At 50.0% G+C, this 15,274-nt stretch overlaps 1 protein-coding gene across 1 annotated transcript in view; it reads right to left on the bottom strand.

The window, feature by feature from the left end:
- LOC147096306 (zinc-binding protein A33-like) overlaps positions 1–15,274 on the bottom strand; it is a 37,738-nt gene that overhangs the window by 13,112 nt on the left and 9,352 nt on the right. The window contains exons 2-6 of the mRNA XM_085973864.1: positions 13,439–14,095; positions 13,252–13,347; positions 12,925–13,158; positions 7,038–7,060; positions 6,823–6,938 (exon numbers count right to left, since the gene is read on the bottom strand). Of these exons, the coding sequence (XP_085829990.1) occupies positions 6,823–6,938; positions 7,038–7,060; positions 12,925–13,158; positions 13,252–13,347; positions 13,439–13,849 (880 nt within the window). The 5' untranslated portion in view covers positions 13,850–14,095. The remainder of the gene's footprint in view (positions 1–6,822; positions 6,939–7,037; positions 7,061–12,924; positions 13,159–13,251; positions 13,348–13,438; positions 14,096–15,274) is intronic.

The following is a 15,274-nucleotide window of genomic DNA, read 5'->3' as shown; positions in this document are numbered from 1 at the left end:
CCGGACCAGTCTCCTCTACAAATTCAGTCTCACCCCCTGAGATTGGTGCTCTAGTCCTCTGAACTCCAGCCGGGGCCAGACCAGTCTCCTCTACAAATTCAGTCTCACACCCTGAGATTGGTGCTCTAGTCCTCTGAACTCCAGCCGGGGCCGGACCAGTCTCCTCTACAAATTCACTCTCCTCCCCCTGAGATTGGTGCTCTAGTCCTCTGAACTCCAGCCGGGGCCGGACCAGTCTCCTCTACAAATTCAGTCTCACCCCCTGAGATTGGTGCTCTAGTCCTCTGAACTCCAGCCGGGGCCGGACCAGTCTCCGCTACAAATTCACTCTCACACCCTGAGATTGGTGCTCTAGTCCTCTGAACTCCAGCCGGGGCCGGACCAGTCTCCTGTACAAATTCACTCTCACACCCTGAGATTGGTGCTCTAGTCCTCTGAACTCCAGCCGGGGCCAGACCAGTCTTCTCTACAAATTCACTCTCACACCCTGAGATTGGTGCTCGAGTCCTCTGAACTCCAGCCGGGGCCGGACCAGTCTCCTCTACAAATTCAGTCTCACACCCTGAGATTGGTGCTCTAGTCCTCTGAACTCCAGCCGGGGCCGGACCAGTCTCCTCTACAAACTCAGTCTCACACCCTGAGATTGGTGCTCTAGTCCTCTGAACTCCAGCCGGGGCCGGACCGGTCTCCTCTACAAATTCAGTCTCACACCCTGAGATTGGTGCTCTAGTCCTCTGAACTCCAGCCGGGGCCGGACCAGTCTCACAGAAATCACAGAAACCACACAGTGCAGATAGAGGCCATTTTGGCCCAACGAGCCTGCACCGACACATATCCCACCCGATCCCCGTAACCCCTGCACCAACACATATCCCACCCTATCCCCGTAACCCCACGTATTTAATCCCCCTAACACTAAGGGTCAATTTATCATAGCCAATCAACCTAACCCGCACATCTTTGGACTGTGGGAGGAAACCGGAGCACCCGGAGTAAACCCACGCAAACACGGGGAGAATGTGCAAACTTCACACAGACAGTCGCCCAAGGCCGGATTCGAACCCGGGTCTCTGGCGCTGTGAGGCAACAGCGCTAACCACTATTCCACCGACCAGTCTCCTCTACAAATTCAGTCTCACACCCTGAGATTGGTGCTCTAGTCCTCTGAACTCCAGCCGGGGCCGGACCAGTCTCCTCTACAAATTCACACTCACACCCTGAGATTGGTGCTCTAGTCCTCTGAACTCCAGCCGGGGCCGGACCAGTCTCCTCTACAAATTCACTCTCACACCCTGAGATTGGTGCTCTAGTCCTCTGAACTCCAGGCGGGGCCGGACCAGTCTCTACAAATTCACTCTCACACCCTGAGATTGGTGCTCTAGTCCTCTGAACTCCAGCCGGGGCCGGACCAGTCTCCTCTACAAATTCAGTCTCACACCCTGAGATTGGTGCTCTAGTCCCCTGAACTCCAGCCCGGGGCCGGACCAGTCTCCTCTACAAATTCACTCTCACACCCTGAGATTGGTGCTCTAGTCCTCTGAACTCCAGGCGGGGCCGGACCAGTCTCCTCTACAAATTCACTCTCACACCCTGAGATTGGTGCTCTAGTCCTCTGAACTCCAGCCGGGGCCGGACCAGTCTCCTCTACAAATTCAGTCTCACACCCTGAGATTGGTGCTCTCGTCCTCTGAACTCCAGCCGGGGCCGGACCAGTCTCCTCTACAAATTCAGTCTCACACCCTGAGATTGGTGCTCTAGTCCTCTGAACTCCAGCCGTGGCCGGACCAGTCTCCTCTACACATTCAGTCTCACACCCTGAGATTGGTGCTCTAGTCCTCTGAACTCCAGGAGGGGCCGGACCAGTCTCTTCTACAAATTCAGTCTCACACCCTGAGATTGGTGCTCTAGTCCTCTGAACTCCAGGCGGGGCCGGACCAGTCTCCTCTACAAATTCACTCTCACACCCTGAGATTGGTGCTCTAGTCCTCTGAAGTCCAGCCGGGGCCGGACCAGTCTCCTCTACAAATTCAGTCTCACACCCTGAGATTGGTGCTCTCGTCCTCTGAACTCCAGCCGGGGCCGGACCAGTCTCCTCTACAAATTCAGTCTCACACCCTGAGATTGGGGCTCTAGTCCTCTGAACTCCAGCCGGGGCCGGACCAGTCTCCTCTACACATTCAGTCTCACACCCTGAGATTGGTGCTCTAGTCCTCTGAACTGCAGCCGGAGCCGGACCAGTCTCCTCTACAAATTCAGTCTCACCCCCTGAGATTGGTGCTATAGTCCTCTGAACTCCAGCCAGGGCCGGACCAGTCTCCTCTACAAATTCAGTCTCACACCCTGAGATTGGTGCTCTAGTCCTCTGAACTCCAGCCGGGGCCGGACCAGTCTCCTCTACAAATTCACTCTCACACCCTGAGATTGGTGCTCTAGTCCTCTGAACTCCAGCCGGGGCCGGACCAGTCTCCTCCACAAATTCAGTCTCACACCCTGAGATTGGTGCTCTAGTCCTCTGAACTCCAGCCGGGGCCGGACCAGGCTCCTCCACAAATTCACTCTCACACCCTGAGATTGGTGCTCTAGTCTTCTGAACCCCAGCCCGGGCCGGACCAGTCTCCTCTACAAATTCCGTCTCACACCCTGAGATTGGTGCTCTAGTCCTCTGAACTCCAGCCGGAGCCGGACCAGTCTCCTCTACAAATTCAGTCTCACCCCCTGAGATTGGTGCTCTAGTCCTCTGAACTCCAGCCGGGGCCAGACCAGTCTCCTCTACAAATTCAGTCTCACACCCTGAGATTGGTGCTCTAGTCCTCTGAACTCCAGCCGGGGCCGGACCAGTCTCCTCTACAAATTCACTCTCCTCCCCCTGAGATTGGTGCTCTAGTCCTCTGAACTCCAGCCGGGGCCGGACCAGTCTCCTCTACAAATTCAGTCTCACCCCCTGAGATTGGTGCTCTAGTCCTCTGAACTCCAGCCGGGGCCGGACCAGTCTCCGCTACAAATTCACTCTCACACCCTGAGATTGGTGCTCTAGTCCTCTGAACTCCAGCCGGGGCCAGACCAGTCTCCGCTACAAATTCACTCTCCTCCCCCTGAGATTGGTGCTCTAGTCCTCTGAACTCCAGCCGGGGCCGGACCAGTCTCCTCTACAAATTCAGTCTCACCCCCTGAGATTGGTGCTCTAGTCCTCTGAACTCCAGCCGGGGCCGGACCAGTCTCCGCTACAAATTCACTCTCACACCCTGAGATTGGTGCTCTAGTCCTCTGAACTCCAGCCGGGGCCGGACCAGTCTCCTCTACAAATTCAGTCTCACACCCTGAGATTGGTGCTCTAGTCCTCTGAACTCCAGCCAGGGCCGGACCAGTCTCCTCTACAAATTCAGTCTCACACCCTGAGATTGGTGCTCTAGTCCTCTGAACTCCAGCCGGGGCCGGACCAGTCTCACAGAAATCACAGAAACCACACAGTGCAGATAGAGGCCATTTTGGCCCAACGAGCCTGCACCGACACATATCCCACCCGATCCCCGTAACCCCTGCACCAACACATATCCCACCCTATCCCCGTAACCCCACGTATTTAATCCCCCTAACACTAAGGGTCAATTTATCATAGCCAATCAACCTAACCCGCACATCTTTGGACTGTGGGAGGAAATCGGAGCACCCGGAGTAAACCCACGCAAACACGGGGAGAATGTGCAAACTTCACACAGACAGTCGCCCAAGGCCGGATTCGAACCCGGGTCTCTGGCGCTGTGAGGCAACAGCGCTAACCACTATTCCACCGACCAGTCTCCTCTACAAATTCAGTCTCACACCCTGAGATTGGTGCTCTAGTCCTCTGAACTCCAGCCGGGGCCGGACCAGTCTCCTCTACAAATTCACACTCACACCCTGAGATTGGTGCTCTAGTCCTCTGAACTCCAGCCGGGGCCGGACCAGTCTCCTCTACAAATTCACTCTCACACCCTGAGATTGGTGCTCTAGTCCTCTGAACTCCAGGCGGGGCCGGACCAGTCTCTACAAATTCACTCTCACACCCTGAGATTGGTGCTCTAGTCCTCTGAACTCCAGCCGGGGCCGGACCAGTCTCCTCTACAAATTCAGTCTCACACCCTGAGATTGGTGCTCTAGTCCCCTGAACTGCAGCCCGGGGCCGGACCAGTCTCCTCTACAAATTCACTCTCACACCCTGAGATTGGTGCTCTAGTCCTCTGAACTCCAGGCGGGGCCGGACCAGTCTCCTCTACAAATTCACTCTCACACCCTGAGATTGGTGCTCTAGTCCTCTGAACTCCAGGCGGGGCCGGACCAGTCTCTACAAATTCACTCTCACACCCTGAGATTGGTGCTCTAGTCCTCTGAACTCCAGCCGGGGCCGGACCAGTCTCCTCTACAAATTCAGTCTCACACCCTGAGATTGGTGCTCTAGTCCTCTGAACCCCAGCCAGGGCCGGACCAGTCTCCTCTACAAATTCACTCTCACACCCTGAGATTGGTGCTCTAGTCCTCTGAACTCCAGCCAGGGCCGGACCAGTCTCCTCTACACATTCAGTCTCACACCCTGAGATTGGTGCCCTATTCCTCTGAACCCCAGCCGGGGCCGGACCAGTCTCCTCTACAAATTCACTCTCACACCCTGAGATTGGTGCTCTAGTCCTCTGAACTCCAGCCGGGGCCGGACCAGTCTCCTCTACAAATTCAGTCTCACACCCTGAGATTGGTGCTCTAGTCCTCTGAACTCCAGCCGGGGCCGGACCAGTCTCCTCTACAAATTCACTCTCACACCCTGAGATTGGTGCTGTAGTCCTCTGAACTCCAGCCGGGGCCGGACCAGTCTCCTCTACAAATTCACTCTCACACCCTGAGATTGGTGCTCTAGTCCTCTGAACTCCAGGCGGGACCGGACCATTCTCCTCTACAAATTCAGTCTCACATCCTGAGATTGGTGCTCTAGTCCTCTGAACTCCAGCCGGGGCCGGACCAGTCTCCTCTACAAATTCAGTCTCACACCCTGAGATTGGTGCTCTCGTCCTCTGAACTCCAGCCGGGGCCGGACCAGTCTCCTCTACAAATTCACTCTCACCCTGAGATTGGTGCTCTAGTCCTCTGAACTCCAGCCGGGGCCGGACCAGTCTCCTCTACAAATTCAGTCTCACACCCTGAGATTGGTGCTCTAGTCCTCTGAACTCCAGCCGGGGCCGGACCAGTCTCCTCTACAAATTCACTCTCACACCCTGAGATTGGTGCTCTAGTCCTCTGAACTCCAGCCGGGGCCGGACCGGTCTCCTCTACAAATTCAGTCTCACACCCTGAGATTGGTGCTCTAGTCCTCTGAACTCCAGCCGGGGCCGGACCAGTCTCCTCTACAAATTCAGTCTCACACCCTGAGATTGGTGCTCTAGTCCTCTGAACTCCAGCCGGGGCCGGACCAGTCTCCTCTACAAATTCAGTGTCACACCCTGAGATTGGTGCTCTAGTCCTCTGAACTCCAGCCGGGGCCGGACCAGTCTCCTCTACAAATTCAGTCTCACACCCTGAGATTGGTGCTCTAGTCCTCTGAACCCCAGGCAGGGCCGGACCAGTCTCCTCTACAAATTCAGTCTCACACCCCGAGATTAGTGCTCTAGTCCTCTGAACTCCAGGCGGGGCTGGACCAGTCTCCTCTACAAATTCAGTCTCACACCCTGAGATTGGTGCTCTAGTCCTCTGAACTCCAGCCGGGGCCGGACCAGTCTCCTCTACAAATTCAGTCTCACACCCTGAGATTGGTGCTCTAGTCCTCTGAACTCCAGCCGGGGCCGGACCAGTCTCCTCTACAAATTCACTCTCACACCCTGAGATTGGTGCTCTAGTCCTCTGAACTCCAGGCGGGGCCGGACCAGTCTCCTCTACAAATTCACTCTCACCCTGAGATTGGTGCTCTCGTCCTCTGAACTCCAGCCGGGGCCGGACCAGTCTCCTCTACAAATTCACTCTCACCCTGAGATTGGTGCTCTAGTCCTCTGAACTCCAGGCGGGGCCGGACCAGTCTCCTCTACAAATTCAGTCTCACACCCTGAGATTGGTGCTCTAGTCCTCTGAACCCCAGCCAGGGCCGGACCAGTCTCCTCTACAAATTCACTCTCACACCCTGAGATTGGTGCTCTAGTCCTCTGAACTCCAGCCAGGGCCGGACCAGTCTCCTCTACACATTCAGTCTCACACCCTGAGATTGGTGCCCTATTCCTCTGAACCCCAGCCGGGGCCGGACCAGTCTCCTCTACAAATTCACTCTCACACCCTGAGATTGGTGCTCTAGTCCTCTGAACTCCAGCCGGGGCCGGACCAGTCTCCTCTACAAATTCAGTCTCACACCCTGAGATTGGTGCTGTAGTCCTCTGAACTCCAGCCGGGGCCAGACCAGTCTCCTCTACAAATTCAGTCTCACACCCTGAGATTGGTGCTCTGGTCCTCTGAACTCCAGCTGGGGCCGGACCAGTCTCCTTTACAAATTCAGTCTCACACCCTGAGATTGGTGCTCTCGTCCTCTGAACTCCAGCCGGGGCCGGACCAGTCTCCTCTACAAATTCAGTCTCACATCCTGAGATTGGTGCTCTAGTCCTCTGGTTATACAGGTCCCTTTACTGCTTTAGCACACAGTGCTGGTGGCTTCAGCCACTTACCCAGAGGAACCCACAAGAAAGCAAAATATGAGAATGGAGAGGCTCCCGGGGATTAACAACTGACAATGTGATCATTTAATCTGGGGTCTGAGAGCCGGTTTAGGCTCTTCTCATCTGGATTTATAAATCAGGTAAAGGAATAGAAGACTTTTACCGGGGTGAATGGCGTCGATCATTTCTCTCCACGCTGTGTACTGTAAAGGGCCGTTGTACTTTCCGATAGACAGGGCGCCATCTGCTACTGACAGTACTTGATAGTCCTCACTACTGCTGTAAATATTAAACAGTTGATGTTATAAATTGACCATAAACACTTTTCTGAGCTGTTTTACCAAACTGTGCAGAGTTTCAGTAAAGAACATGTCCTACCTCCTCGTCCAACAAACTTCCTCCTGAAATAAATAAAACACAATCTGAGTTGAGAGAGACTGAGCGTCGATATCGTGACAGCTGAAATTACACCCAGATTGTTACAAGCTGCTGATAATCTGAATTTTCGCTTCTTCTTGTTATATAATCAATGACCTGGACTTCAATATACAAGGCGCCAGTGAAACATCGGATATACAGCACTGAAACAGGCCATTCGGCCCAACCAGTCCATGCTGCCGTTTATGCTCCACTCGAGCCTCTTCCCGTCTTTCCTCATCTAACTATCAGCATAAACCTCTATTCCCCCTCAGCCTTCTCCCAGCCTTTCCATCCTTTCCCGATATGTATACCCTCACTTTTCTGGTATCATCCTTGTGAATCTTCCCTGCACCCTTTCCAGAGCCTCTATATTCTTTTTATAATATGGTGACCAGAATTGTACGCAGCCAAGTATAACCAAGGGTGAAAGCACGGAAGGCAGCCGGCCCAGACGGGGTTCCACCCCGTGTCTTCAAGACCAGCTGGATCCTGTGTTCACGGACATTTTTAACATCTCACTGCAGCAGTCTGTTGTACCAGTGTGCTTCAAGGAGACAACCATTGTGCCGTTACCTAAGAAGACCAAGGTAACAGGCCTCAATGACTATCGACCCGTGGCTCTAACATCCATAGCCATGAAGTGCCTGGAAAAGCTGGTCATGACACATAAACAGCATCATCCCCGACTCCTTGGACCCGGTTCAGTTCGCATATAGGGCGAACAGGTCTGTGGACGATGCCATCTCCCTAACACTACACACTGCCCTGGAACACCTAGACAGGAGGGACACTTACGTCAGACTGTTGTTCATTGACTACAGCTCTGCATTTAATACTATTGTTCCCTCCAAGCTGGTCCTGAAACTGAGGGACCTAGGCCTGGGCACCCCCATCTGCAATTGGATTCTGGATTTCCTGACTGGTAGGCCTCAAGTGGTGAAAATAGGGAACAACACCTCATCCACTCTGGTCCTCAACACCGGAGTGCCACAAGGCTGCTGCCTCAGTCCTTGGCTGTACTCTCTGTTTACACATGACTGTACAGCCATACACAGCAACAACCGGATCAAGTTTGCCGACGACACCACAATAATTGCCCTGATAAGCAACGATGACGAGACGGAGTACAGAGATGAGATAGTCCAGCTGATGAGATGGTGCAATGACAACAGCCTTGTCCTGAACGTTGGTGTGGTAAACCACTGTTTGTATTCCTGTTTGTCCTGTTTGTATTCCACTGTGTACATGCCTGGACATGCCTCGGCTGACTCCTCCCACAGGTCCTAGTATAAAAGTGACTGCTCCCCAGCCCTTTGTATCCTGGACCGGTCGACCACTCGAGGCAGACCTCCATTCTGTTGTTAATAAAAGCCTTTAGTTACTCTTCTAACTCTCAGTCTTTTATGAGTAATTGATAGCGCATCAGTTGGTAAGACTAAGGAGCTCCTCGTGGACTTCAGAAGCCACCAAGGGAACCACCGCCCCATCATCATAGACGGGACACCAGTGGAAGTCGTCAGTTGCTTCCGATTCCTGGGACTGCAGATCTCCGATGACCTGGCCTGGAACCACAATACTGAGGCCATGCTGAAGAAGGCACACCAGCACCTCTACCCTCTACGGTGCCTGAGGAAATGTGGCATAAGCACACAGTGGCTTGTGAACCTTTACCGCGGCACCATAGAGAGCGTCCTGACGGGTGGTGTCAATGTGTGGTATGGTAACACCACTGCACAGGACAGGAAAGCCATCCAGAGGGTTGTGAGGACGGCAGAAAAGATCATCGGGTGTGCACTTCCGTCCATCGAGGAGATCTTCCAGACCAGGTGTCGGAACAAGGCCTGCTCCATCATCCAGGACCCCAATCACCCTGGGCATGAACTGTTCTCCCTCCTGTGGTCCGGTTGTCGGTATCGCAGCATCCGAACCAGGACCAGCAGGTTCAAGAACAGTTTCTACCCACAGGCAGTGCGCCTACTGAACTGCTAACCGCACTGCCCCACATATCATAGTCGCATTCTCCCCTCCACCCTGGAATTGTATATCACATGAACCGTGAGCACACAAGAACATTCTTGATCACTGGACTGTGTGCACATAGGACTCTTGTACCTCAACCTTAACTTATATAACTTATAACTCATTTGTACATCGCACACTGCATTTTAACTTATACTTATACTACCATATACTTATCATATTACATTACTATTACTTCCAGGGGTAATAGAGGCTTTTTGCACTATTCATCATATCCTGCAACTTGGACTGTCATTGCTATACTTATTTGCTTATTGTTTCTATATTTATATACTTGTTTTTACTTTTGCTTTTTATATTTATACTTATATTGTGGGAGTGAGTGGGGAGTAAGCATTCCATTGTACTAGTTACATATGGCAATAAAATAATCTTGAATCTTGAAGGTTCGATACAAGTTTGGCATAACTTCCCTACTTTTCAATTCTATCCCTCTGGAAATAAACCCGAGAGCTTGGTTTGCTTTTTTTTTATGGCCTTGCTAACCTGTGTCGATACTTTTAGTGCTGTGTGTATTTGTACTCCGAGATCCCTTTGCTCCTCTACTCCACCCAGACCCGCACCCTCCAAGTGATAAGTGACCTCCCTATTCTTCCTACCAAAATGCAATACCTCACATTCATGTGTTGAAATTCATTTGCCAATTATATGCCCATTCTGCAAGTTTATTAATCTCTTCCTGTAATTTGTTGCAGCCTCCTCAGTATTGACTATCCCCCCAATTTGGTGTCATCTGCAAATTTAGAAATTGTTTTTGATTCCAAAGTCTAAATTGTTAATATAAATTGTGAACAAGTGGTCCGTCCCAGCACTGATCCTTGTGGCAAACCACTTCCCACCTTCTGCCACTCTGAAAAGCTACCCTTTCCCCTACTCTCTGCTATCGGTCTTGAAGCCAGCTATCCATTCTGCTACTTGTCCCCTGACTCCACATTCTCTGACCTTATTCATTAGTCTATTATGTGCTACCTTATCGAAGGCCTTTTGAAAATCTAGATAAATTACATCTACTACATTACCCTTGTCTACTCTCTTATCTCAAAAAAATTCCAGATGACACAAAATTTGGAAATGTAAACAGTGAAGAGGATAGTAGCAGACTTCGGGAGGGCAGTGGCAGGCTGCTGAAACGGGATGACACATGGCAGATGAAACTTAACATGGAGAAGGGTGAAGCGATACATTTTGGAAGGAAGAATGAGAGGCAATATAAATTGATTGGTATAATTTTAAAGGAGTGCAGGAACGGAGGGACCTGGGGAATCACATACATAAATATTTGAAGGTGGTAGGACAAGTTGATAAAGATGTTAAAAAGCCATAATGGAACATTAGCTTTGTAAAATAGTATAGAGAAAAATGCGAGGAAGTTATGCCAAACCTTTAAGAAAAATCACTGGCTAAGCCTCAGCTGGACTATTGTGTCCTATTCTAGGCACCACTCTTTAGGAAGGATGGACAGGCCTCGGCGAGGGTGCAGAAGAGGTTGCCAGAATGATAGCAGGGATGAGAGACTTCAGTTATGAGCGACTGGAGAATCTGGGATTGTTCTCCTTACAGCAGAGAAGGAGATGGGAAGATTCAATGGAGATGTTCAAAATTGAGGAGTTTTGATAGCATAAATAATAACAAACTGTTTTAATTGGCAGGAGGGTCCTAACCAGAAGGCATAAATTTAAGATATTTGGTAAAATAATAGAGAATTTTTTGTTAACAATGAATTGTGATAATCTGGAATGCACAGGTTGAAAGTGTGAAGGGAGCAGATTCAATAGTAACTTTCAACACGGAATTGGATGAATAATTGAAAAAGAAAAATATGCAGGGGAATGGGGAAAGAGCGGTGGGAGTGGGATTAATTGGTTAGCTCTATTAAAAATTCTATAGATTCGGGAACGGTTCCTGCAGATTGGAGGATAGCAAATGTAACCCCGCTATTTAAGAAAGGAGGGAGAGAGAAAACGAGGAACTACAGACCTGTTAGCCTCACATCAGTAGTTGGGAAAATGCAGGAATCGATTATAAAGGATACAATAACTGGGCACTTAGATTGGGCAGAGTCAATATGGATTTATGAAAGGGAAATCCTGTTTGACAAACCTATTGGAGTTCTGAGAGGATGTAACTAGTGGAGTAGACAAAGGGGAACCGGTAGATGTGGTGTATCTGGGTTTTCAGAAGGCCTTCAATAAGGTCCCACACAAGAGGTTGGTGGACAAAATTAGGGCACATGGAATTGGGGGTAATATACTAGCATGGATTGAGAATTGGTTAACAGACAGAAAACAAAGAGTAGGATAAACGGGTCTTTTTCAGGATAGCAGGCTGTGACTAGTGGGGTACCGCAAGGATCGGTGCTTGGGCCGCAGCTATTCACAATCTAGATCAATGATTTGGACGAGGGGACTAAATGTAACATTTCCAAATTTGCTGATGATACAAAGCTAGGTGGCAGAGTCAGTTGTGAAGAGGCTTCAAGGGAATCTCGACAGGCTCAGTTAGTGAGCGAGAACATGGCAGATGGAATATAATGTGGATAAATGTGAAGTTATCCACTTTGGTAGAAAAACAGAAAGGCAGAGTATTTCCTAAACGGTGAAAGATTGAGGAATGCAGATGTTCAGAGGGACCTGGGTGTCCTTGTACATGAGTCACTGAAAGTGAATGTGCAGATGCAGCAAGCCATTAGGAAGGCAAATGGTATGCTGGCCTTCATTACAAGAGGATTTGAGTACAGGAGTAAAGAAGTCTTACTCCAATTATATAGGGCCTTGGTGAGACCACACCTGGAGTACTGTGTACAATTCTGGTCTCCTTACCATAGAGGGAGAGCAACAAAGGTTCACGAGATTGATTCCTGGGATGGCAGGACTGTCATATGAGAAGAGATTGAGTAAACTAGGCCTGTATTCTCTTGAATTCAGAAGAATGAGAGGGGATCTCATTGAAGCATACAAAATTATTACAGGGCTTGATAGGGTGGATGCTAGGAGAATGTTTCCCTTGGCTGGGGAGTCTAGAACCAGGGGCCACAGCCTCAGGATAAAGAGTAGGCCATTCAGGATTGAGATGAGGATAAATTTCTTCACACAGAGGGTGGTGAATCTTTGGAATTCTCTAGCCCAGAGGACTGTGGAGGCTCAGTCATTGGGTATATTCAAAACAGAAGTCGATAGATTTCTGACTAGTAAAGGCATCAAGGGATATGGCGACAGGTCCGGTGAATGGAGTTGAGGCAGAAGATCAGTCATGATCTCATTGAATGGCGGAGCAGGCTCAGAGGGCCGAATGGCCTACTCCTGCTCCCATTTCTTATGTTCTTAAATTATCATAGGCAAGATGAGCCGAATGGTCTCCTTGTGTGCTGTGGGATTCTATGATTGTATGTCGTTGAAACGTTTGATTTCTGTGTCAGCAACTGGAACTCAACATCAGTGTCACTCACAGACACAGTGACTCTCACACCCACCGCACCAGACACACCCACACACGCACAACACGGAACGGTAACTGGATTATAATGAGAGTTCCGGGAATATATTAACACGAGCAAAACGGACATAACCAAAAACTAAGTGTTAAGATCACGAAAACTCATTCCCGGGAAGTTGCAGGTATTCCCGGGAATCTGCAGACAGTGCGGGAGCCGGTTAGTTCGGTGACAACAGAACCGCCCCAGAAGACAAAACAATCGGCTTCAATCAGTTTCGAATTATTCAGCAAATGCTGCATTTATTTCAGTTATCATCGGTTATTTTGTGACTGTGTGAAGTTTCACTGAACTGACCCGCAATATAATCCTCACCTTCAGAGATGTCAGCCCGTCTTTTTGCTCCATCTGTTTCTGCAACTTTGCGAGCTTCTCCTGAATAGAATTTAAATTCTCTTGAATTTCTTGGAGGTTTTTCTCCATTGTTTCTAGAATCTTCTCCTCTTGTTCCCTGAGATCTCTGATTAAACGCTGCTCTTTCTCACTGAGAATCTGGTGCATTTTAGCGAACTCGGATGTGATGCGGGTCTGCAGGCTGCTCGACTGTTCCTACCAAATGAAATGTGAAACATAATAAATGTACCGTAATAAGGGGAACAAAACTAACCGAGATCCCAGAAAATCAGCACAGGGAGACCTTACCCTAACTGCGGAAATCTGCTGTTTCTGTTTTATTTCCATTTCTAAAGCCGTCGATTTCTTCTCTGTGAGAGAATCTAAGGAAGATTTCAGCTGATCCTGGGATTGGGAAGGAAAAATCACAGAATTAAAGTGTTAGACCATGAAAATGTGATAAAATAATCAGGTGATCAAATCTGCTCCCTTTTACCTTGTAGATTCCAACAGCTTCTTTAATGGGCATGAAGCGGTGCTCTCTGTGTTCCCGCGCATCTCTACAAATCAGACAGATCAATTTCTTGTCAGTTTCACAAAACAGCTTCAGTTCTTCCTGATGTTCCTCACAGTGAAGTTTTCTTTCCTTCTCTTTCGGATTCAGGTTTAATTTTCGAGCTTTCTCGGCCAGATTCGCTAAGGCCCGATTAACCTTGAGGTTTAATTCCAGAAATTCCTCTCTACATTCCGGGCAGGAGTTTGTCTCCTTCTTTTCCCAAAACTGTGAGATACAGGAGCGGCAGAAGTTGTGCCCACACTCCAGTATTACCGGATCGGTGAAGAAATCCAGACAAATGGAACAATTTAAATCCTCTGTGAAACTCTCGGCCTGCTGTCTGGAAGCCATGATTCAGTTTCAGCACTTCCTGATTCAAACTGCTGGGGTCGTGTTTCTGTGGGCGGAGCCACCCGGTTCCCAGTCTGAGATCACTCAACAACAACAACTTGCATTTATATTGCGCCTTTAACTTAGTAAAACGTCCCAAGGCGGTTCAGAGCAGCGCTAGCACTACATTCCAGATCACAACAACTCGCTCTTCAAAAAATTTAGTTCCTCATGTCGCCTCTGGTTCTTCTGCCAATCACCATAAATCTGAAACAAAATTTGACACCGAGTCACATGAGGTAATATTAGGACAGGTGGCCAAAAGCTTGGTCAAAGTGGTCGGTTTTAAGGAGCGTCTTAGAGGAGGAGAGAGAGGTCGAGAGGCTGGAAGGTTTCGGTAGAGAATTCAAGAGCTTAGGGCCCAGGCAGCTGAAGGCACAGCTGTCAATGGTGGAGCGATTAAAATCCGGGATGTGCAAGAGTCCAGGATTGGAGGAGTGCAGAGAATTTAAATTCAGTAATTCAATAAATCTCAAATAAAAAGCTACTGTCAGTAATGGCGACCATGAAACTACTGGATTGTCATAAAAACCCATCTGGTTCACTAATGTCCTTTCGGGAAGGAAATCTGCCACCCTTACCCGGTCTGGCCGATATGGAACTCCAGGCCCACAGCAATGTGATTGACTCGGAATTGCCCCTGAAATGGACAAACAAGCCACTCAGTTGTACCAAACCGCGACCAAGAATTATACCAAGAATAAAACCGGACGGACCACCCGGCATTGACCTACGCTCCGGACACGACAAAGGCACACGCAGCCCAGTCGCCCCTGCAAAGTCCACCTTGCTAACATCTGGGGACTTGTGCCCAAATAGGGAGAGCTGTCCCACAGACTAGTCAAGAAACAGCCCGACATAGTCAAACTCACAGAATCAGAGCTTTCAGCCAACGTCCCAGTCTCCTCCATCACCATCCCTGGGTATAGGAGTGGCCCTGGGAGTCCTCAACATTGATTCAGGACCCCATGAAGTCTCATGGCCTCAGGTCATGCCTGGGCAAGGAAACCTCCTGCTGATTAACACCTACCGCCCTCCCTCAGCTGATGAATCAGTAACGTCAGTGTTCTCGCTCAGGCCAACATCCCCAGCATCGAAGCTTTGACCACGCTCGATCAGCTCCGATGGACGGGTCACATCGTCCGCATGCCCAATACAAGACTCCCAAAACAAGCGCTCTACTCGGAGCTCCGACACGGCAAGAGAGTCCCAGGTGGACACCCTCAAAGCCTCCTTGAAAAAGTGCAACATCCCCACTGACACCTGGGAATCCCTGACTCAAGACTGCACAAAGTGGAGGAGAAGCATCCGGGAAGGTGCTGAACACCTCGAGTCTCTTCGCCGGGAGCAAGCGGAAGCCAAGCGCACGTCAACCCAAGCACCCCA

This window comes from Somniosus microcephalus, unplaced genomic scaffold, assembly GCF_052327205.1.
Source record: "Somniosus microcephalus isolate GS21.2 unplaced genomic scaffold, FLI_Smic_1.0 unresolved_chr1, whole genome shotgun sequence".
In the NCBI taxonomy this organism is placed as follows: Eukaryota; Metazoa; Chordata; class Chondrichthyes; order Squaliformes; family Somniosidae; genus Somniosus; species Somniosus microcephalus.
Note: the sequence above shows the minus strand (reverse complement) of the source record. Positions and strands in the feature narration are given on the sequence as shown.